Consider the following 23,049-nt stretch of genomic DNA (forward strand, 5'->3'; position numbering starts at 1 on the left):
TGCCACCATTGTGGTGGTGGCATTGGTTTTTTATTTACAGTAACTTGAGCATTACCAATATGTAATTATTAAGAATGGCGCTTATGTCTATTAGATACTTGTTTTCAGCATAGAAATATTTTTACATTTACATAGAAATCAAGACAAAGTTAACATCTAACACATTATAACAAGTTGGTGGACATCACAACCAACACCTTCAAAAAACAATATTGAAAATTCATTTAGGTATGAATCAGTACATACTCTGTGAAGAACCACCAGAGGATTCCCACTGCAAATTCCGTATTGTAGTCTACAGTGCTCTTATCTAGCTAAATCAGTTTCTGAATTTCTCTCTCCCTCTTTTTTTTTTTAATATTTATTTATTTATTTGGCTGCACCAGATCTCTGTTGTGGCGTGTGGGATCTTTTAGTTGTGGCATACGGGATCTAGTTCCCTACTAGGGATAGAACCCAGGGCCCCTGCATTGGGAGCATGGGGCCTTAACCACTGGACCACCAGGGAAGTCCCTGAATTTCTCCCTCTTTATCCTGGTCTAGAATTGAGGACACAGGGAATGCCCTTCCCTTTTGCCTGTGTACCTCAGATACCCAGCTATACAGAGGCATGTAATAAATATTTGTTGACTGAGTGTATTGGTAAGTGATAACTAAAAGCCTAGAAAGGATATCCCAAACAAGGGAAAATAATTAGCAATATCTGTTCATTCAATTCAGTTTATTAAATGGGTATTAGGCAGAAAGGCACTGCACAGACACTACCCTCAAGAAGTATACTGCCTCAGGACATGGACAACATGAGTACAGATGAGACAGCATCGAGAAGACCCTGCAGGGGTTCAGGTGGAAGGGCTGCTTGCTCACCAGTGGGGGTAATTAGAGAATCTCTTCTGAAGAAGTTGGTAGCTGAAAAGGGCCAAGACGATGGATGGGATTTCAGAAGTCAGACACGGGGGAAGTGCAGTTCAGGCAAAACGAACAGTATGAACAAAAACATAGAAGCACAAAGCTGTATGTATTGGGGAAACAGTATGGCAGTCTAATTTTTCTGGAATAAAGGACATGAGATGGTAAAAGTTTCAGAACAGGCTGGGTCCCTATTAGGAAATTTAGTTGACTCTTTTGCCAAATGTTCATCATTTATCCACATGAAATATGCTCCTAATTCTTCCACAGTGTTAGTGGCGTCAATAAATGGTATTTAGACATTCATATTTATATTCAAATATCACACTTGAGGAGGGATTTAGAATAGTGCACATTTGCATCTACTCATATACTAATACTTGTAATATAGTTTTCTTACATAAGTCAACTAACACTTGTAATTTGTAAAAGGATAAAAGACAGGTTTAATAAACATAACTGAGCTTCCCTGGTGATGCAGTGGTTGAGAGTCCACCTGCCGATGCAGGGGACACGGGTTCGTGCCCTGGTCCAGGAGGATCTCACATGCCGTGGAGCGGCTAGGCCTGTGAGCCATGGCCGCTGAGCCTGCGCGTCCAGAGCCTGTGCTCCGCGACGGGAGAGGCCACAACAGTGAGAGGCCCGCGTACCGCAAAAAAAAAAAAAAAAAAAAACTGGTCTCAATATTGTATATTAGGTTCTTATAATGACTGATCACTGAATTATGCTAATAAACTTAAATTTGCGTGTTATTATGTTTATTTTTCCTTTAAGAAGCTTGGAAAATATAGAAAAAATAATGGAAAAAATGTATAAATTTCTTAAATTATTATATTCTCCTCTACCTCCCCTCCCCCCATCTGCATGGTAAGCTTGGAGAAAACAGAAAAACAAAATTTTTTAAGAGGAAATTTAAAATCACCTACAACCTAGAAACATTGTCGCATATTACCTTACATTTTTTTTAAGGTCATGTTTTACTTTAAAACATATAGTTTTTCCACTGGTTGTATAAGTAATTGTGAAAATATAGAGAAGCTCAAAGACAAAATTTAGTCAACATCTCACATCTTCCCAACAAATACACACACACAAAAAAAGCATTTGAAAAAGATTTCAGTGAAGTAATTGACTCATATTTAACTTATGGATAAATAAAACTCCCAGACGTTTCATTTAGATTGCTATTTCCTACGTCCAGTACTCACACACGATCTTCTACTTTGTAAGCGTTGGAAGAGTACTAGATGCCAAGACGCCAAATGTAAATTCCAAACTAAAAGAATGTATTAAAAGTCTACCGCTATGCCTTAAGATGGACTCCATGTTTGCTGAGCTATTTGCTTTCACAGTCTCATTTAATTTACCATAAAAGTATCTTAAAATAAAAAAAAATTTTAAAAAAGCATCTTTTTTCACTCTCACTTCTAATTTATCTCAACCTTCTATGTTTTATATACGCTTACAACCGACCTTAAATTTATCTTTGCAACCAGAGAATAAACAAGTGGACAGATCACAGAGAATAGAATTAGGTTTTTTTTAAAGTAGATAGAGATCCTGGAAAAAAGAGATTGTTTTCAAGATTTTACTTACTTCACTACTTGAAAAATGTTAAACATATTTTATCAATTGGGCTGAACATAGAATGCAAGCAATATCTACAAAACGCAGTGCACTGTTTAGCCCAATTCACAGCATCCCTGATGTAGCAATGTGTAAACACGTATTTGCCAAAAGTAGTATTACCCAAAGGTGGAGAGGCAAAGGAAGAAAAGGAAAAACTTATAAGACATCAAGATGTAACATGCAAAAAAAAAAAAAAGATGTAACATGCACCTTGCCTACCCACAAAAGGATTGTAGCTCTCTGAGCACACACCCGTACCATATCCTGTACCATTTCCACTGGTTCTTCCAGCCAATTCACAGGAATGACCCTAAATTGGGTCTCTGTATGTTTTGCAGTGGAAACTTTTCAATTCCTCCCCTGATACTTGCACTCAAACAGAAACCACTGCCCTGTGCTGGCTGCTGGCATTCTAAGACCTGGGACATCTGGTCAGGCTGCTGTCTCCAAGGAAAATGTAAAAGGGATACTGTGACAGTGTGGTAGCCTCAGGTTGTGGTCACACATTAAAACAACCATGGACCCCAGAAAACCCATCCGCCATTGTGAAAGGCAGCTATTCCCTCCTCTGCTTCCTTTCTCATGAACATATGCATACTTGTATACTGAAACCATACCCTAATCACCTCATGCCTAGTACATGGTGCTTAGGAGGAGCTCTTATCCAAGGAAGCAATTTGTTTTATGAAATGTGCCATCTACAGCTCAAAAGAGAACACTGGTACCATGATTCTATTCCATTCTATAAAGTGAGAATATTTTGTTGTAATTGCTATATTTTATGTTTGGTTTCAAGATGATTTTTAACTTGATTCCATCACATTTTTCCGTTACTAAAATAAGTGTTTTCATATACAGTATATAATATTTCTATAAGCAAATTAGATAAAACAGAAAATACGTAAAAAGTGAGGTCAAACGGAAATCCAACTGTTAGATGAAATCCTATTGAAGACTATCTAATTAGGCTGGAGATAGACTATGATGGTTCCACTTAGGTCTGTATTTAAACTCTTTTAGGAAATGATTTAACTGAGACACTTTTATCATCTGGAATCAGGCTGAAACCACAATAACAGTAAAGCAAGAGAATAAATATTTTGTTTTACCATGGGAAAAGCTACACGTGACAGCAGCTGCCATCTTCTGAGGACACGTCCCACCCTGCCAGATGTCTTTTTCACAAAGCAGTATATTTTCTTCATCTCCTCGGCAACGGACATTGCTCCAATAAATGGGAATAAGGCCCAGTCCAGAAAATGGGGTTTGTCTTGCTACTCCTTTACCTCTGTAAGTACAATGATAAGGTTAGGTTTATCAAATGTAGGCTAATTTTTATCAAAGCACCAGGACTTTTAAAAATGGAAGAAATCAATAAAGACAGATATGGAAGAAAAAGAAAAACATAATGCATTATGTAAATTTCAAGCAAATCAAAACATCAGATCAGAACCTGGATTGATTACCTATGGTAATCTTTTAAGTTAATCTTGAATAACTAATGGTAGGCATGTGCCTTTACTATTTATGGCTGATTTTAGAAGAAAATGGGCAAACACTACAGATATAAATAAAGAGGGAGCCTGGGTGGCTTTGTGGAAGAAGTGTGTCATGTGGCCCAGTGGGACTTGGATTCTAGTCTGAACTCAGTTGCAAATCACTCTAAAGCCTCTCTAAGCTCCGCCTTCTGATATGTAAAAGAAGTCTGGATGCTTGAAGAGTCTTTCATACTCCAGTATTTCAGGCTCTCATTTTCAAAACGATTATTATTACCATGTCTAAGCAAGATAATATCAAGAGAGGCAATCCATTCATATTTTTTAAACTTTATATATAGTATTTGCTAGCAAGACTTTGAAACCAATTAATAAGATAATAACTCATATAATCTACATATTTTTAACTCTGATATGTACAAAACTGGTATTACACTTTTAAAAGATTAAATGCTTATCCGAATAACATGATAATCTCTAGAACTGTCTTCATGCAACAGCTTCCATTAACCAAACAGTAAATATTTGGGGTTTATCTAAAATATGAATGTGTCTTAACAGCAATAAAGCTGGGTCGCCCTGCTCTTATTGTGCAATCCTTTTTTATTAATGCACTACTAAGAGATGATAGAAGGAATCAGATCAGCTTATCTGAAGTTTATGTTTGCAGAAAGATAGTTTACATTCTTTCATCAATCAAGAGACTAGTAACCTACCACTGTAATTCACATCTCCATTGCAATGTTCTTGTTTTCTTTATTTTTTTTAATTTTTAATGGAGTATAGTTGATTTACAATGTTGTGTTAGTTTCTGCTGTACAGCAGAGTGAATCAGTTATATATATAAATATATCCACTCTTTTAGATTCTTTTCCCATATAGGTCATTACAGAGTATTGAGTAGAGTTCCCTGTGCTATACAAGGTCCTTATTAGTTACCTATTTTATATATAGTAGTGTGTATATGTCCAACCCAATCTCTCAATTTATCCCTCCCCCCTTTACCCCCTGGTAACCATAAGATTGTTTTCTACATCTGTAACTCTATTTGTTTTGTATTGTAAATAAGTTCATTTGTACCTTTTTTTGTTTTATGTCAGAATCTCATAGAAAATTTTATTCTTCCCTGATTTTCAGGGATAATAAAAGCACAGGTAGAAACGTACATAAAGGAAGATACTGACAGCAGCCTACAAATTTGTTACATCTCCAGGCCCTCAAAAGAAAAAGCAGCAAGTCAACATTCTTCATGACTTGCCCACCTGCCAGTGACTGTTTGCCAGACAAAATATTCATTGATAAAATCAGTAATTAACATCCTAAACACCACTAACACTTTGTAGTCTCTCCCCTTCTTCCTTCTTTTATCCTGATTTATTCCAACACTAATTTTTTAAGATTAGTTAACTAATTAAGTACGTTAACCCTATTTGTTACGCTAATAGCATCACAAGTCTGAACAAAACTTAAGCCCTCAAGGTTTGCCTTTGCTAAATACTCATTCCCCACCTTCCTAGTGGGAAGACAGGAAGCTGGAAAATTAAAATTCTTACTGGGGCTTCCCTAATGGCGTAGTGGTTAAGAATCCACCTGTCAATGCAAGGGACACGGGTTCGAGCCCTGGTTCAGGAAGATCCCACATGTCACAAAGCAAATAAGCCCGTGTGCCACAACTACTGAGCCTGCGCTCTAGAGTCCGCAAGCCACAACTACTGAGCCCGTGTGCCACAACTACTGAATCCTGCGTGCCTAGAGCCCATGCTCTGCAACAAGAGAAGCCACCACAATGAGAAGGCTGTGCACCGCAACTAAGAGTAGCCCCCGTTTGCTGCAACTAGAGAAAAGCCCGCGTGCAGCAACGAAGACCCAACGCAGCCAAAAATAAATAATTAATTAATTTAATTTAATTCTTACTGATTTGACTGGAGTTGACTAACCTTTTCATTTGTGACACCACATTAGATATTACCACTCACTGATTATTAATCCAAAATATTTGCAAATTGAAAACTTTTCTTTCAGTTCTTTTAACCTTCATAACAAGATCTTTTCCGTGCTTTCTAAAGATCTCTGGTGATAAAGACCAAGAAAAATATAGGGCATGTATACTTAGAAAAAATAAATGAGACACAAGAACAGAACAATAAGAATAAGAACAAAAACCAAAAACGTTTGTTCCAAAATGTAACCTTCTGCCCCTGGGAAACCCCTTGAAACGAGGCATAAAGGTGCAGGGCCTGGTGGGCGTCAGCATACACCAACCTATTTTAAGTGCGCCTACAGTCGTGGAAGGGCCGGCAGCTCCTCAGAGGACAGTGGATGCTGCTGGAGCTGAGCGAAGCTGCCATCTATTACAGGACCTCCTTGGCACAGAAACCTATGTCCCAGGATATCACCCCTTACCCAGCATGGGATGAAAGCACGAGTGAACCTCACCTCCTTCACATACCCACAAATGGAATTTGTGGGTGGCTCAAGGTAGAAAGTTAAAAGCAAATGACAGCAACCTCAGGCTGCACAGGCTGCTGAGAAAGTAAAACTCTTAGGACCAAATTCCTTGCTTCCTAGCACTGAACAATTATTTTGTTAAAGTCAAAGACCAAAAGCTGCTTTGAACTTTGGACCACTTAGCATTTGTCCATTTCCTAGTCAGTAGGGCTAGTAACAAGTGAAGTGCATTTGTATGTAAGAGAACTCACTCCTTCCATTTGGGGCCCTTTCTTTATATCTCTTCTGAGAAAAATGAGAGTGAGGAAAGTGAGAATGAGGAAGGAAGATGTAACCTCTCCACAGTAACGATGGGTGCCCAGCATTCCTCTCAGATATCATCAGACAGATTTGGTCAAGGATGGGCGAACTCACCCCAGCTGCAGCTGGTGACAAACAACCGATGCATCAGAGTCATCCCAGTGGCTGCTACAGACTGTGCCCCAAACTCCATTTGCATACACTTCCACTGTGCCTTCAAACTCGTTTTTGCCACCATGAAGTCGGACTGACCCTAAAGTGGAAAAGAATCCCAAAATCCTTTAATAGCAAATAATCATTTGAACATACTGATAACATGATTTTTCCACTGAAGTGGTGAGAGATCCAGTCTCTCGCTGTTCACAACATGTGTTTCTTTCTTTAAGTGAGGATTTAGCAGGCTCTTTTTTTGGTTTTGGTAATTAACGTCCTGATGTCAATGCTAATGATACTTTCTTTTATCTAGGCAAAGTCCAATTATGATTTTCAAAGGGAAAAATTGGAAGACTATGACTAATGGCTGATAATTGCATCCCAAGTATTAGATCACATCACATATTAAGTTCTTATCATTTATGGATCACTTTCCATCTACACATGAGGTCACAGATTTAAAAAAACAGAGAAACTAAATTCAATGTTCTGTTTATAAATTACCTGTTATTGGCTGTTATGTCTTCCTTCTATCTGATTTGTTCTTCCACTAAAGAAGAATAAAATGCTCTTCCCCTTTTAGCCTCCAGCACTAGTCGTGACAAGTCTAAAGCTTATGTCTATAAGTTCAGAAAGGTGTTCAGTGTTGAAAACATTGTCTAAAGTTAGTCTTAGGGAAACTGCCGCTAAGTAGAGTAGTTTGGTGTAACTGAATGGCCCTGGAACTTCACTTCCCCTTACATACCATCCCACTCAGCTGCTCCACAGTCCACGATTTGAGTCATTCTTTTCAGTCTTGAAAGAGTCAAAATTTAAATTCAAGCACCCCTGGGGAAAATAATATTTTAAGTCTTATCCCTTAAGTGTGGATCAAAGTGGTTACTAGACTTATCGTGGTGATCATTTCATAACGTATGCAAATATCCAATCACTATGCAGTACCTCTGAAACTAACATAATATCATACATCAAATATATTTCAGTTTTTTTAAAGAAGTGTGGATCAAAGGCCTACATTTCTCTTCTCATTGTCATTGGTTTTCAGAGTGGGTACTGACTGATGGGCAGCAATTGGGACATTTGCAGAGACAGAATCAAACTCAGACAACTTAAAAATTTCATAAAATTCTGTGAAAAGTCGCTTAGGATGGACTTTTTTTCATAGGTAAAGAAATTAAGAAATTAAATTCGACCAAAATTTTCTGGCATGTTTTGCATATTTCAAAGTCATTATGGATGGCTTTATAATGATTTTCCGAAAACATTAGATTCACAAATCATCCATACATTTCATTTGCCCTAGCCTAGTCATCTACCATTATTACTTTCCACATAATCATCCTTAAAAACTGTAACTATTTAAGAGAAACATATCCTATTTCTCATGACAATGTGTCAATTTTGTATCAAAATTGTCAAACAGAAGTGTCAAACAAAAGACAATAATAAATGGAGGCAAACACAGCACTGCCAAATCCTGATTATTCAGGAGAGAACATGGGTGTGGGTCGTTCATATGGCAGATAATCTAAAAATCATTCATATATTCTAAGCTTCTTTAATTTGACCAAGCAAGAGGAAGCCCTGTCTAGCTCGGTGAAAACTGTGAACTGCAGAATATTTTTAAAGAAATATGTCTGAAGAGTTTAACGAACTTTAATGATTTCTTTTAATCACAAAATGTCTTCTATAGAGACCCACATAATATTATGCACAGTACAAATGCCAGCAGTTTATTTCAAAGAATTCATTTGTTCACCTGAAACAAATGTTTATTTGAAATGATATTTAATCTATTATCTGTTTATTAATTCCCCACCACCACCACCAAATTATTCACGTGAAAGCGGTGGAAGAAATTTCTAGTAATGAAAACAAACTGGAACTCTACTTATGCATGTTAAGTAATCATAACAAAATGTAAAATATTGCCTAAATCACTAAAAAACTATCAAGAAGAAATGATGCATGCGTATCATCTAAATGATTAAGGCATCTACAAATGAGAAGGCAAAGACTCTGCATAAAGTATAATTGTTACCATAACATCATTATAATGAAAATGATAACACTGGAAATAATTTCCAGGCCAACTATCAGTTCCACCATCATTGCCCAGATGCTCCCAACATGCTGTGAAAGCCTGGATTCATTTAGCTGCATCTGCTATATGGCAAGAAAGGTGGAGTGCTCATCCAATTTTCCTTTAACAAATGAAGACAAATATTTGCAATTCTGGAAAGGCAATTTGCATGTCAATGACTAATTAATTTTCTATCAGAATCCATTCCCAACACCAACATCCCCAAGGCACACACCTTCCTAGCAGCGGCCCTCCACACAGTTTATCCTTTCCTTAAGGCCATAAAAATTTCCAAAATATTCTGAGTAATCATCTACCTTGAACTCAAAGTGAGTATTTCTTACTGGTATGTAATTCTGTGAAGTTCACAATTCTTCTAATAATTTTTTGAAAGAGCTTTTTTTAAAAAAAATCAGCTTAAAGGCTTCCCTGGTGGCGCAGTGGTTGAGAGTCCGCCTGCCGATGCAGGGGACACGGGTTTGTGCCCCGATCCGGGAAGATCCCACATGCCTCGGAGCGGCTGGGCCCGTGAGCCATGGCCGCTGAGCCTGTGTGTCCGGAGCATGTGCTCCACAACGGGAGAGGCCACAACAGTGAGAGGCCCGCGTACCGCAAAGAAAAAAAAAAAAAAGCAGCTTAATAATATGCCTAAAATAATAAATGCATGAACACACAATTCACACTATGCACATTTAAGACAGGCAGTAGTTTTTGTTTGGTTTTGGTTTTACTCTGTTCCTGCTTCATTGACTCTCTTAGAATGCTTGAGATGGTTGAACTGTAATTCATTTCCCTTTATTTATGGATGTGTAAGCTATGGACCCAATCAACTGAGCAGTTGCAGAGCCATGACCTCCTAGATTCCCACCCTTGCTATGGTCCCCTTGTCTCTCAATCTGAGAAAAGACCCTGTGATGTAATAAGCACCTTTCAGTACTTCAGCTACCAGTTTATGCATTCTGACATGTTGGTTTTCACCATTCTATTTGAAGTATTACAACTAATCTACCAAACATTACATGGGGATAAACTAGCCAGGCAGAAGCATAAGACAGCCTGAAGAGTTTCTCTACACTGCACAACAGGAGAGAAGTGGCTTTCTGGTGATCTACACTTGAGGCTGATACTCCAGTGGAGGCTGATTTGTCCCATCGGCTGTACAAATGTGTAGGAGAACTATATATTTGCACACATTTATAGGTGCACAATTACAAGAGGAAATACCCTTAGCTCAATGGAAAAAAAAAAAAAACAGAGAGAGAGAGAGAGAGAGAGAGAGAGAGAGGATGAAACAATAAAGCAATCCACAAAGCTCATAGCCTGGTAAACTCATTTCTATTGCTACCTTACTAATCATAAAGTTCTTCAGATAAATTCTAGACCAATTCTTTGGCGATATTGCTCCACTGTCACAGTCTCTTATTATCAAAAATTGATCGGTCAGTCCTCCTTCGCTCACAGTCTCCTACTCCAGCCCAGGACTTTGTGATGTCCCTCATAGTCTCTGCTAATGCCTCTGGGCCACACCCCAGTGAATCCAGGGCTGCACAGTCTTAAAGTCTCTCATGTGCCAATTTGATGGAAAATATTCTATTCTAAATATTCCTATTTTTAAAATGTGGTAATAACAATAATTTAAAAGTTGAAGTCTCAAACAGAGGTTTTAAGTCAACTGTAATAAGCATTGCAAGTTTATAGGCTAAACCAGTAACAGAAGAAAGTCTGGAACTATGAAGCTATGCATGATGGCACACCATGGAGAGGAGCCCCAGAGTTCATGAAATGAATTGTTGCAAAAAGCAACAACGACAACAACAAAACCCAGTCAGCTGTACCAGTCTGCTGCTATTACAGCTACCTAAAGGCAAAATGTGCCAGTGAACAACAATGGTAAGAATTCTACTACCTTAATTCCCTGCCAAAAATGTTGAGTTTACTGTCATTTTAGTTTACTATTATTTTTCTTCTATGTAAATGTATCTCCAGTTTTATAAAGGAAAAGGAACATAAAAGATTTTTGTTACAGAAATTTGCTTTGTGGACAACTTTGCTAAAAAACGGAAAAACAAAGAGACAACTTTGCTAAAAAACAGCTAAAACAAAGAGACGTTCCCGAGGGGCTCTCTTTAACCATGTTATCAGCCTCTCTCGACACAAGGTAATCTAGAGAAGGACAGCTAACTAGATTAAAATTGTCTTCACAAGTCTCATTGCTTTTGTAGTTTTTAAGGCTATTGTGATGGGCTGAATACTATTCCCCCAAAAGATGTGGAAGTACCGACTTCCAGCGCCTATGAATACCCATGACTTTACTTGGAATAGGGTCTTTGCAGATGGGCAAGATAAGATGAGATCATTAGGGAGGGCTCTAATCCAACATGACTATATTCTCAAAAAAAGTAGAAATCTGGACAGAGACACATATAAGGAGAACGCCACCTGAAGGTTGCAGCTAATTTCCACAAGCCAAGGAACTATCAGAAGCTAGGAGACAGCCCTTGAACAGATCCTTCCCTAGTGCCTTGAGAGGAAGCATGGCTCTGCTGACACTGACCTTGGACTTCTAGTCTCCAGAACTGTGAAATAATAAGTTTCTTTGTCTAAGCCACTCAGTTTGTGGTACTCATTACGGCAGCCCTAGCAAACTAATAGAGCCATTATGGTATTACCCCTCCTTGGACAGCTGGCAAAACCTCCCTTCTCATACTCCATACTTCAAGAAGGCCTAAAAGAAATATTAGGAAAGGAACCAAATAGGTCAGCAATCTTTGCTCTCTAAATCCAGCTCATTCCAAAATAAACCAAATGAAAAGACATGCCTATTTAGTTAACTCCTTAAAATATATTTATAGAATAGCACTCACTTGAAGACAAAGAAAAACAGCAAAAACAAAGATCCATCCCAGTAGTGTTTTCTGAATAGAATTAATAATAAATATTTTTAAAATCACAGTTTGATAAATGAGTAAAAGAAAATTAATGTTCTTTTACTTTAATGAGATCCTTTCTCATCTATTACTGAACTTCAGAGAGGCACAAAGTAATTAATTTTAGTCATTTCTGTTGTTCTGGTGGAATCAGAAAGAATCCATGCTGGTGACATCAAGCTATTGTTCAGATCCTTGACAAAAACTATACTTGAAGCTGAAAATGATGCAGAAATTTCAGTTTATGAACTATTTAAAAGAATAGAAAAAAGCCCATTACATGTTGGACAATTTAGTACACATATTTGACAATGAAACATAATCTTTTGTCTTATACCAAAGGCAACACTGGAAAAATATACTAAATGATCATTTCCTATCTTAATTATAAAATACAGACAAAAAATCACACTCCCTAAAAACAACTGAATTGGGCAGCAGTTAGCTGAATTTTTCAAGTACAGTGGGGGGGGGTTACATTAATTTTGATGGGTTTTCTTTCCTACACCTTATTTGATGGTACTGAGGTATTCTGTTTTGTCTATGATTACATTTACCCATAACTGAAACCAGTTTAGCATTGCGAAATAGATTTTATTCAAATCATGCCATGTCAAAATGAAATCAAATCATCTTTTAACGTACGAAGTATTCCCCTGAACTATTACCCAACTGAACTATATTTGCCTCCATTAGTTCACATCTATAATTCATATTAATTGTTCATTTATTATTCATGTAGATACCTTTAGTGCTGAGAAAAAATAGGAACTGGTCTGGTTCAAAATGAAAGCATATCCTCTGTAAGCAATTCTACCCATTTACAGTGGGCTTATTAGAAATTTATAAATCTTACTGATTATTTGTGGGTTTAAAATGTTATATAATATTATATAAAAGAAGACTCTATGCAAGGTTAAGTTATGGTACACTAACAATACATGCATTTAAATAACTGGAGCAGGAAATTCCACAGTTTGTCTCTGAACTATCCACACATAAACACTTGGTATGGGTATTACCATTTTATTGTACAACTCTGAATGATGAAATTAAACTACACTTAATAGTAATCGTAGCTGTCTCCCAAAGTACATATCACAGGAAAGGTAATAAAAATGCTTAGTACTCTCCTGACATCTCAACCAGAGAGTGGCCGTCCTCAACTAGAGGACACAGGTGATTTCTTATTCATCTTTGTAAATTCCGCCCCTAGTGTGAACTCAGTAAATGTTTAATGAAATCTACTCTTGCCTTTCTACAAGAATCAGCATTTCTCAGTCTTTGTGTCTCTATGGTGATCCTTATAAAAAGCATGAAGCTGAATGTGTGTACATGGCTTCTCGCAGGCAAATCTCATTACTTTAGTGTTTTGCAAACAATAAAATTTTTATTAATATTGTTGTGCTAATTTTCAGGAAGAGGAAGAGGAGGTGAGAGGAGGTGACTGCTCTGGAAAAGTTAGATGCAAAGGAGGCAAAAATCAACATTTCCTGATTTTCTAGCAACAGCGTGTCAACCATGAAGAAGGCAGTCTACAACAATTGTTCATATAGTGCACAGCTAAACTCTCATCTGCTATGCAGACTAAAGGGACAGGCTTCAGAGGACTTCCTTCTTTACAGGTTAACTCAAGGGGGAAAAAGTTTAAAAATTAGAATTAAATTAATTAGGTAATGTTAAATTACCTAACAACTGAACCAACATCCATATTCTTAACAATGGAATTATTCATTTCAGACATAAATTGCTAGAGCTGCAAATAGCATCTTAAAACAAGTAAATATGCTCTACCAATTAAATCAATGTCTAAATGTTATTCATCTACATATGGCCAAAAAAATGCGTGAAGCATTTCACGGTGTAATTTTTTACATTACTTATAACTATTTTCTAATTGCATTAAGTTTCCCCAATGCAGGTTTTCCCCGCTATCCAAAAGTAGAATTTTCCTATGAAACCTTTTGTAAGCCAAAATGACATAAAGCCAAGAAGTAACTAACCTTACGACATATCTTGCTAAGAGATGCACAAAATAAATTGAGAAAAAGCACACATGCTCACAGACACAGCTCAAAGCCTGACGGCAGCCTGATGCTGAGATACTGAGCGTAGTTCCTGGAGAAGGAGCTTAGGGGCGCCACTCTCACTGCTCTGGGTGTGCGCTGCCTCTATAATGGCTCACTGCAAAACAAACACTGAACGCTCTTTTCAATTTTCACCTTTCACCTTTTGCTCTTTCATACGAGCAAAAATTCTCTTTGGATTTCTTTTCTAGCAGAAACAGGTACTAATGTAGGTCTTCTGTAAAAGTGAAGTGACATAAAGCAAACTTTCACAAAGTGGGGGATACCTGTATAAGGACTGTATGGTCAGGCCACCCAAGACGGCAGCTCTCCTGCTCTCTGTACATCCCCTGCTCAACCACTCCCTGCTTCACCCACACCCTACTCACGTGACTGACCTTCCCTCTTAATCATAGAGCCTAACAGTAAACGCCTACACACTTGCCTCAGCTCCAGCTAGAGACTGTTTTAGCTTATCAAAGGGGTGGTGAGGGGCGTGCTCCCCTGCTGGTTTCCCTGGTAACCAATGAGCCAACCTGATGTGAATTCCCTCTGTAACTGGTAACCTCCCTCTCTACCCCCTCATCCCCCCCCCTCACCCCTACTCCTCCCACCCCCCAGCCCCCTATACACACACACACACACATACACAACACACACACGTACACACACACACACCTGTAGCAAAGACTGCTGCCATGTCCTGCCCACCCCCTGCTGCACATGGTGGGATGTTGCTCCAGGACCTTACTTCAGAGATGTAAGATCCCCCATCCATTAAACCATGGATGTCTCTGTCGCTGACTCTGGGCCCTTTCTTCGGTCAGGAGGCTGGGCAAGTACAGGGCTTGCAGGCCTGAGGGGTGCAGGCCAACAAGGACAAACCTCAACCACACTTCTTGGCAGACTGTTGGTTCTCCCCAATAACTACCTGCTTCTCCCTGCCAGTATTGTCCCCATGTGTTCAGAGGTCAATTCTGACTAATCTAGGCAAGCAAGGTAATTGCATTTTCCTTCCCAGATAGTGCCAGGAAGGTCTGGCCAATGAAATACGGGAGGAAGTCTGGGGGGGGCGGTGGAATTCTGGGAAGGTCTTCTTGCATTTTCAATGGGACATACATGAAGAGGGGGCTCTATCTTTCTTCTTCAAGTTGTTCTATCTCGATATGAAATCTGGAATAACCATTAGCCTAAGGATAAAAGCCACACTTTGAAAATAAAGGAATCAAGAGTAGCAGAGAAATAGAGCTGTACCATGTTGGAGCCTGACTTCTTGTAATATGAACAACAAATCTTATTTCTTCAGTCATTTTGAATTGGGTTTTCTATTCTTTGCCACCAAAACCACCTTAACTGATCCAAGCCACACTCATACCCAAGTTCGTAATTATCATCTATTTCCTCTTCCAAACTTTTCACAGCCATCCTTGTTTTCAGTTAGTCATAATGTATATAAATTTTGTATCCATAGTTTCCACTTAACATTATTGTGAGCATTTTTCCATTTTTTATAGACAATCTTTGTGATTATCACTTTAGGAGCTGCAGAGTATCCATTAAATAAAGAGATCTCTGAGTAATACCTTATTGTTTGATATTTAGGTTTGCCTTCCCAGTTATAAACCAAATTACTTTTGCAAAAGTTAACTTCACACACACACACACACACACACAAACACACCAAGGACTGCATATATATGCAGAGAGAGTATTTGTGAGTCCAGGATAATCTCTCATAAAAGGCAGTAGTAAGTGGATATCTAATTTTCTTCTTAAAAAAAAAAAATTCACACTAGTAAAAAGTCAGATAATGCCCCAGATCAAAGTATTTTATATCTGCCTTAGCCTGAAAAGCAGAGTGAGCTCAATATTTAAAATCCAGACAGGAAATGTATCAAATCTGTTATTGCTAATAAATGTTTTTCAGCGCCTGCTACGTAGAATCAAGACGCAGCATTAAAAAAGTTTAAAAAGGGACTGCTTTCTACCAACTTTTTAAATTAACCTTCACTTCAAACACCAGATGGACTTCAAAGAGTACAGCCTGTAACATCCCACAAGTCCGCTATCTCTCTCTGAATCAGGAGATTTGGGTGAACTAACCTGCATGACACGACAAAAAGTCAGATCTATGAATCGCTCTTTCTGGTAAAATTGAAACCATTCAACTCAGATTGGGACTTGAACCCACGTGCTGGGACTCAAACCCGGCCAAAACCCAGACTGGGACTTGAACCCATGGTCTTTTAATTGATATCACACAGCTCAGGTTCTTGACGTCTAGTGCAGAAAGAATTCAGTGAGAGACAAAGTAATAGATAAGAAGTGGATTTATTTAGAGAGAAACACATTCCACAGATAGAATGTGGGCCATCTCAGGGGGTGAGAAGCCCTGAAATATGGCGTGGTTAGTTTTTATGGGCTGGGTAATTTCATAGGCTAATGAGTGGGAGGATGGGATTTCCAGGAATTGGGCCACTGCTCACTTTTTGATCTTTGATCAGCCTCAGAACTGCCGAGGCATGGGTGGGTGTGTCATTTAGCATGCTAATATATTACAGTGAGCATATAATGAGGCTCAAGGTCCACTGGAAGTCAAATCTTCCGCCATCTTGGACCTAGTTGGTCTACCCAGTTTTTGTCATGTCCTGTGGCTACGTCATTCTTTTAAAGGTTGTGCCCTGCCCCTTCCCTCCTGTTTCAAAATCTCAATCATTAGAACATTATCGTTTATTATACCTATTTTACCCATCAGTCATCGGTCACCTATGGTTGAGTTCCACTTGGCTGCTTGTAACAAAGAGGAGCTCCTAGCACAGTGCAAGCAAGTTGCCCCACCCGCCACACCAACTGGAGACTGGAAAAGGGATCCCTCTTTCTAGTCAGGAAGCTCCAAATTATTGCAAGGTACTGTTGGGGGGAATCAGTTGCCTGTTAATTCTTCCTATAGAAATGTGAAAATAATCTGGCTCACATTCAGTTAATAATCATATTCTGGTGAACTAATTTGTTATTATCCCACACTGGTCAAACAAAACCATTTTCTAAAACCACACAAAAAGTTACCATAGGCTTGCCTTACGCTTGATCCTAAATCTAGCGGGATTAAGTCACAGAATGGTAGACTCAGCTGACATGATCACCCACCGCTACACAGCTTAGGTGGGTCCTGATGCCCTCCCAAGGTTTTCCCTGACTGTGACAAAGGGTCTTCAGCCTCCAAATCACCTTGACTGCTCATTAGAAATGCACATTCTTGAGCCGAATTCCTTAGCTTACTTAATCAGGGTCTCTGAAGGCTAGAGCCCAGGTATCTGCATTTGAATAAGCCTCCACGTGATTCTAATGCCCATTGTAAGAACTAACCCCAGGGCTGATACAGGGTGAATCCCCCAAATGATTCTTTGTTACTAATTTGCAAGTTTCACACCACCAGGGCCCAGGCATCATCTTTCTTGTTCTCAGATATTTGAGCCACTGGAGTGTCCACGCCCTGCCCTGGCTCACCTGATATCCCCCTGCCACCCCTTCAACTTGGTTTCAACCAACTCTCCACCTCAGGGGCACCAACTTCCTCATTACTCTTGATGCAAACAGGTACACGACTCTAGCCTCCAGTTTTGTTTTGTTTTGTTTTGTTTTTTGTGGTACGCGGGCCTCTCACCGCTGTGACCTCTTCCGTTGCGGAGCACAGGCTCCGGACGCGCAGGCTCAGCGGGCATGGCTCACGGGCCCAGCCGCTCCGCGGCATGTGGGATCCTCCCAGGCCGGGGCACGAACCCGTGTCCCCTGCATCGGCAGGCGGACTCCCAACCACTGCGCCACCAGGGAAGCCCCAGTTTATTTTTTAAAGGAGGGATTTCATTACAATTAATTTTCTTTCCTTTTGTCCTTTTTTTTTTTTTTTTGGTTAAAAAAAAGAAAGAAAGAAAAGAAAAAGAAAAACCTGGATATTCTCATGTCAGAAGAGACTGGAAATCATGTACATTGGACCAAACATAATTTCCTTGCTCTTTCTTTTTAAACTAGTCTTTAAACTACAAGAATAGGATCATTAGACAGTACAGATATTTCTACATGTTTATATAATTAAAGAATAAAATGAGCTGTGGAGTGAAATGTGCACTATCTTATAATGTTGCTATAAGAATTAAATGAGGGACTTCCTTGGTGGTCCAGTGGGTAAGACTCTGCGCTCCCAATGCAAGGGGCCCAGGTTCGATCCCTGGCCGGGGAACTAGAAACCACGTGCATGCTACAAATAAGAAGCCCACATGCCGCAACTAAAAAAAAAAAAAAAAATCCCGCATGCCACAACGAAGATCCCGTGTGCCACAGCCAAGACTCGGCGCAGCCAAATAAATAAATAGTTTTGGTTTTTTTTAAAGAATTAAATGAGAAAACTAATATATAAAATGCTTAGCTCAGCATCCAACAAAGAGTGAATGCTCAATAAATCCTACCTGTTATTATCAGGCCGGGGTGTTTTGGTACATACTCAGTGCTGGGAAAGTCTTTTGAATAAATCTGTTTCAAAGCTGCCTTCCTCCGGATAAGGAAACTAAAGCTCTGGGGGTTGAGTCTTACTCAACACTGCATAGCTACTGGCAGAGCCAAAGCGGACACCAGTGTTTTCTAAAGCACAATTCCATATTCTTTTCACCACTCCATGACAGCTTTGTTCACACTCTTAACTGAAATGTGGAACGAAAAAAGTCATAGGTTCAGAATATGCCAGTCATTTTGAAGGTATGAGTTACATCCAATCAGAATGTGAGGAGTAAATGACAGAATGGGTTAGCAAGACTAAGCCTGTGAGAGTAATTAAATTATTACATAGCCAGCAGATTGCTGTCCTGGTTTTTTTTTTCTTTTTCTTTTTTTTTGGGGGGTTGTGGGGCGGGGAGAGAATTTATCTCCCATCTTGGGTGTTTTCTTTTGTTTCTCTTGTGTTCAACCACTTTACTCCAGGAAGTACACACACTATTACGCAGTGTTCAGAGTTCTGTCTAGTGAGAATTGACTATGAACACAAAGGAATCATAAAGAGTGTGTTGCTGTTAGGTTTAAATTTCTCTTCAACACAAGGGGGTGGGGAGAATCAATGAACAAGCTACTCTCCTCATTTGGAATATAAAGTGAAAAGAATTATGTGTCAGAAAGCACAATAGATCTAGTGTTTTAACTCTGAAATACACTTATTTATGTCTATGTATATACAATAGGAAATATGAAATATAATAATAGAAAGATGAAAAAACGGTCAGTGTTTGCTAAACATGAGATTTTACTACAAATAATCTCTCACAGTAAAGAGTGAAACAATGCTAGGGCTCTCTGCTTGATATCACCTCAAATTTTTTACAGCCACATTGGCATTCTGTCTGTGAAACACAAGTATAGCGATGACTTCATTCTCTAGGATAAAGGATAATTGATCTTAACCTTCCTATCACTTTCCTTTAACTCAAAGCACTAATGCAATTGAAGGCACAGATAAATAAAAATTTCTGAAGGGAAAGAATGGCCCTGTGAAAGTTAACCTCCAAATTACCTCCAAAAGGTACAAAGTACAACATATCTCAGAATCACAATTAGTGAAACCACTGCCCCACAGCTCGGATGGAGAGCTGCCAAAAAAAAAGAATTTTTAAAGAAAATCCAAACTTTGAAGGTTTTTTTCCCACAACTATTAGAGAAAAAAAAAAGCCCTAATGTTAAACAAAACACCAACTCAAAACAAAGCACTGTTCAAAGGCCGATTATTCACTTACATTAAATCTATTAATGTGATGCTTTTATTACCACAAAACCAAAACATCTTACCAACTTTATCTCTTTACCAGTTGATCCCGATTTTCCACAAACAACATATACAGCTGAATACTGGCACTCTTGAAAACCGCACTTGACTATATCAAGTTGCTTCTTCCCCAAGATAGTTACTATTCCGATCTCTTTTCCCTTTCTTTTTTCTTCACTCACTGATGATATTTATCACACTGTGCCCCAGAACATGAACATCATTTTGACAAGTTGTATTTTGGCCAGGAAATTTTGCCAAACTTTTTCAAATATATGTCAATGGTGGGAGTAAGGCAGAAATTTTACCACGTTTTCCCAAATCGGGTGTGGGGGGGGGAAGGTTATTGATTGTCATATTAGATTTAATATTTCCCTTTCCAAAACAAGTAATTAGAAACTATCGCCTCCTTTGCTTTGCCTCTTCTACGTAAATATGGTAACATTCTGAAGGCAAGATGATCCAGAAAACACACATCCTCCCAACACATGCGCGCGGCCACACACACACACACACACACACACATACACGGCAGAGACAGGACCTTATCCAGGAACCCAGAGCGCAGCAGCTTCCAGAGAAACTATCACTTCACACACGAAGCCCGCCTTACTAATTCAAAGTCAAGGTACCAAGGTACTTGGATGGTAACTCAGTGGCAGCCCACCGTCACACTGAGAGGCAAACCCTCAATCGCACCCCCTCTCACTCTCTTCAAGGAACACCTAATGCCCTCTCCTAGCTAGGGTGGCTCCCCGCCAGTCCAAGTCGCCGCCGCTGCCCCGAGGCCACTCACCATGTCTGCAGTCGCAGTAGCCCCAGTCCACCTTGCCGTGGGCGTTCCCATAGAAGCACCAGGGTCTGCCCGTGCCGTCGGGGCTCCGGCAAAAGTTGTGGCTCTGCCCTCGCAGTTGAGCCCAGCCCGCCGGGGGCAACCGCTCGAGGAACGGTGGCACCTCTGCCCAGCGCAGACAAGAGGCGCCGAAGTCCGTCACGTTGACCCAGGGCTCGCCGGCGGGGCAGTCCCCGGCGCGCGGCCCGGGCGTGTGCCGGGCGTGGAGGGCTTGCAGGCGCGGGGTCCGGAGCGCCGCCGGGGGGCGCGGGACGCGCGGCAGAGGCGTCCTCTGTGGACGCTGCTGGGTAGGAAGGTAATAAGGGTACTGGGGACCCAGAGGATAACTGAGGACCGGATCAAAGCTGACCACTCCGGGAAGCGCCCCGAAAATCAGAGCCACCGCGAAGCGGGCGAGCGTCATGGTGCCAGAGCAGCGGCGTTTGCTCCATACTCCCCCTGCTCCGCGGGTTCTGAAGGGTAGGAGAGGAGGGGGCGAGGGCGGGGCTGCGCGTCCCTGGAATCCCCTACTCCAGCCCCCTCCCGTCCCCCGCGCGCGGTCCGCCTTCCCCTCCCCACCTCGCCTCCCGCCGCGGATCCCCGGCCGTGCCTCTGCTCCTGCGCCTCGGGAGCGATCGCCGGCGGGGAAATCCTGTGTTCCGCGGAGCCCCGGCTGGTGGAGAGGACCCGCCAAGAGAAGACGCGGACCCGGCGCACAGTGGCGGGGCCGGAGCCCCAGGTAGCCTGCAGTGACACGGGCCCGGGAACTCTGCCCCCTGGCTGCCGGCACGGGGCGCTCAGTCTCGCCCAGGAGCCGGACCTCCGCGCGGCCGCTGCCTGGCTCCCGGCTGTCAGCCCGCCCGGCCGGGCCGGACCAGCTGCTGGCACCGCTGCGGCCTCAGTGTGCCCGAGCAAAGCCCGAGGGTGCCAACGAGGGGGACGGTCTTGCCCGCTCCTTGCCAGCAGGCGACACCACCAGAGCCCCGCGTCTGGCGGCTGCCAAGCCAGCCACCAGCCCCTGCAGCCATCTCTCCTCCACCGCCTTGCCGCGCCTCGTTTCCTCTATTCTGAAATCGTTAAAAGTGTGGATGGGTTTACCTGCAACTTTCCCTTGATAAGTCCCGGGGTGAAAGTTATCAAAGCCTACTTGGAATGCTGAAGCCATTTTCCTGAGCTGTGAGCTCCTCAAGGACAAGACCACGTTCTGTTCCACTTTATATCCCAGTGCTTAACACCGTGGCCAACACTTATTAGGCTCCAGTAAACATTTGCTGAAATTAAGTTCCTGAACCGACGCAGGGAAAGCAACTTGAGCCTTTCTACTTCCTGCCACCCACTTTCCACCCGGTGCCCTGAAAAACACCAGTTGTTTGGTTATTATTGGGGTTCCGTGAGGCCCTCTTAATACCAAATTTCCTTTCTAACCAGAGAAGGCTTCATCCGTCTGGGTCTCCATCCTATCCAAAAAGGCCATCCCTCTAACACCTGCTTCGTTTTTGCCCGGCAAGGGACTTGAGTTAAGCCTACTCTTTCGCCTCTCCAAAGTAGACTCTGCCTGCCGGCAATTTTGTAGCTGTTAGCTCGACCTTAGCAAAGCCCTTTCAACTGCTCCCCGCCGCCAAAAAAAAAAAAAAAAGTTGGTTTAGAATTTTTTAAAAATCACTGAAAAAAAAAAATCACTGGAGCTGGATGTCTTAGGATTTCCCCTATCAGTTGTTCCTGACACTTAAGTTAAACAAGAAAATGCAAGGCCGTAAAGAAGGCAATATTTTACTTTCTGGCTTCAGTGCGGGGTAGAACTACTGTCCCATAGTATATACTGCACTGTGAAGAAAATTTGAGCATGACTTAAACGATTATTGTTAAAACCTAGATTTCAGTTAGAAACTGAATTAATTTCCTTCCCCCAGCTCAAATAATAATCTATCTTAGTTTAACCTTTTGGAATCATCTGTTGTTTTTTTTTTAATTTTGTTCACTCCTATTAATGAAACATTTGATTTAACTTCAGAGAGAAGTGGGCAAGTGAATGGTATTAGGAATCCAGGAATGTATTTATCAAATCTTTATTCAAGATATTTTTACCCACTATTTCTTTTCTTTTCTTTTTTTTTTTTTTGTGATACGCGGGCCTCTCACTGTTGTGGCCTCTCCCGTTGCGGAGCACAGGCTCCGGACGCGCAGGCTTAGTGGCCATGGCTCATGGGCCCAGCCGCTCCGCGGCATGTGGGATCTTCCCGGACTGGGGCACGAACCCGTGTCCCCTGAATTGGCAGGCAGACTCTCAACCACTGCGCCACCAGGGAAACCCCATTATTATTATTATATATATTTTTAAACTAATAGTTTTCTGACTCCAAAAGCATAGTTAAAACTGTACTTGGGGAAGAGAGTGAAGGTAAA

General features: G+C 40.8%; 1 protein-coding gene across 1 annotated transcript in view; it reads right to left on the minus strand.

Moving 5' to 3' along the window:
* The window catches only part of PRSS12 (serine protease 12), a 64,675-nt gene extending 43,605 nt beyond the window's left edge, over nucleotides 1-21,070 (minus strand). The window contains exons 1-3 of the mRNA XM_029235493.1: nucleotides 20,611-21,070; nucleotides 6,897-7,035; nucleotides 3,648-3,826 (exon numbers count right to left, since the gene is read on the minus strand). Of these exons, the coding sequence (XP_029091326.1) occupies nucleotides 3,648-3,826; nucleotides 6,897-7,035; nucleotides 20,611-21,070 (778 nt within the window). The remainder of the gene's footprint in view (nucleotides 1-3,647; nucleotides 3,827-6,896; nucleotides 7,036-20,610) is intronic.
* Between the last annotated feature and the right edge of the window lie 1,979 nt (nucleotides 21,071-23,049).

Source organism: Monodon monoceros, unplaced genomic scaffold, assembly GCF_005190385.1.
Source record: "Monodon monoceros isolate NGI ecotype Baffin Bay Population unplaced genomic scaffold, NGI_Narwhal_1 Super_Scaffold_20, whole genome shotgun sequence".
Lineage (NCBI taxonomy): Eukaryota > Metazoa > Chordata > Mammalia > Artiodactyla > Monodontidae > Monodon > Monodon monoceros.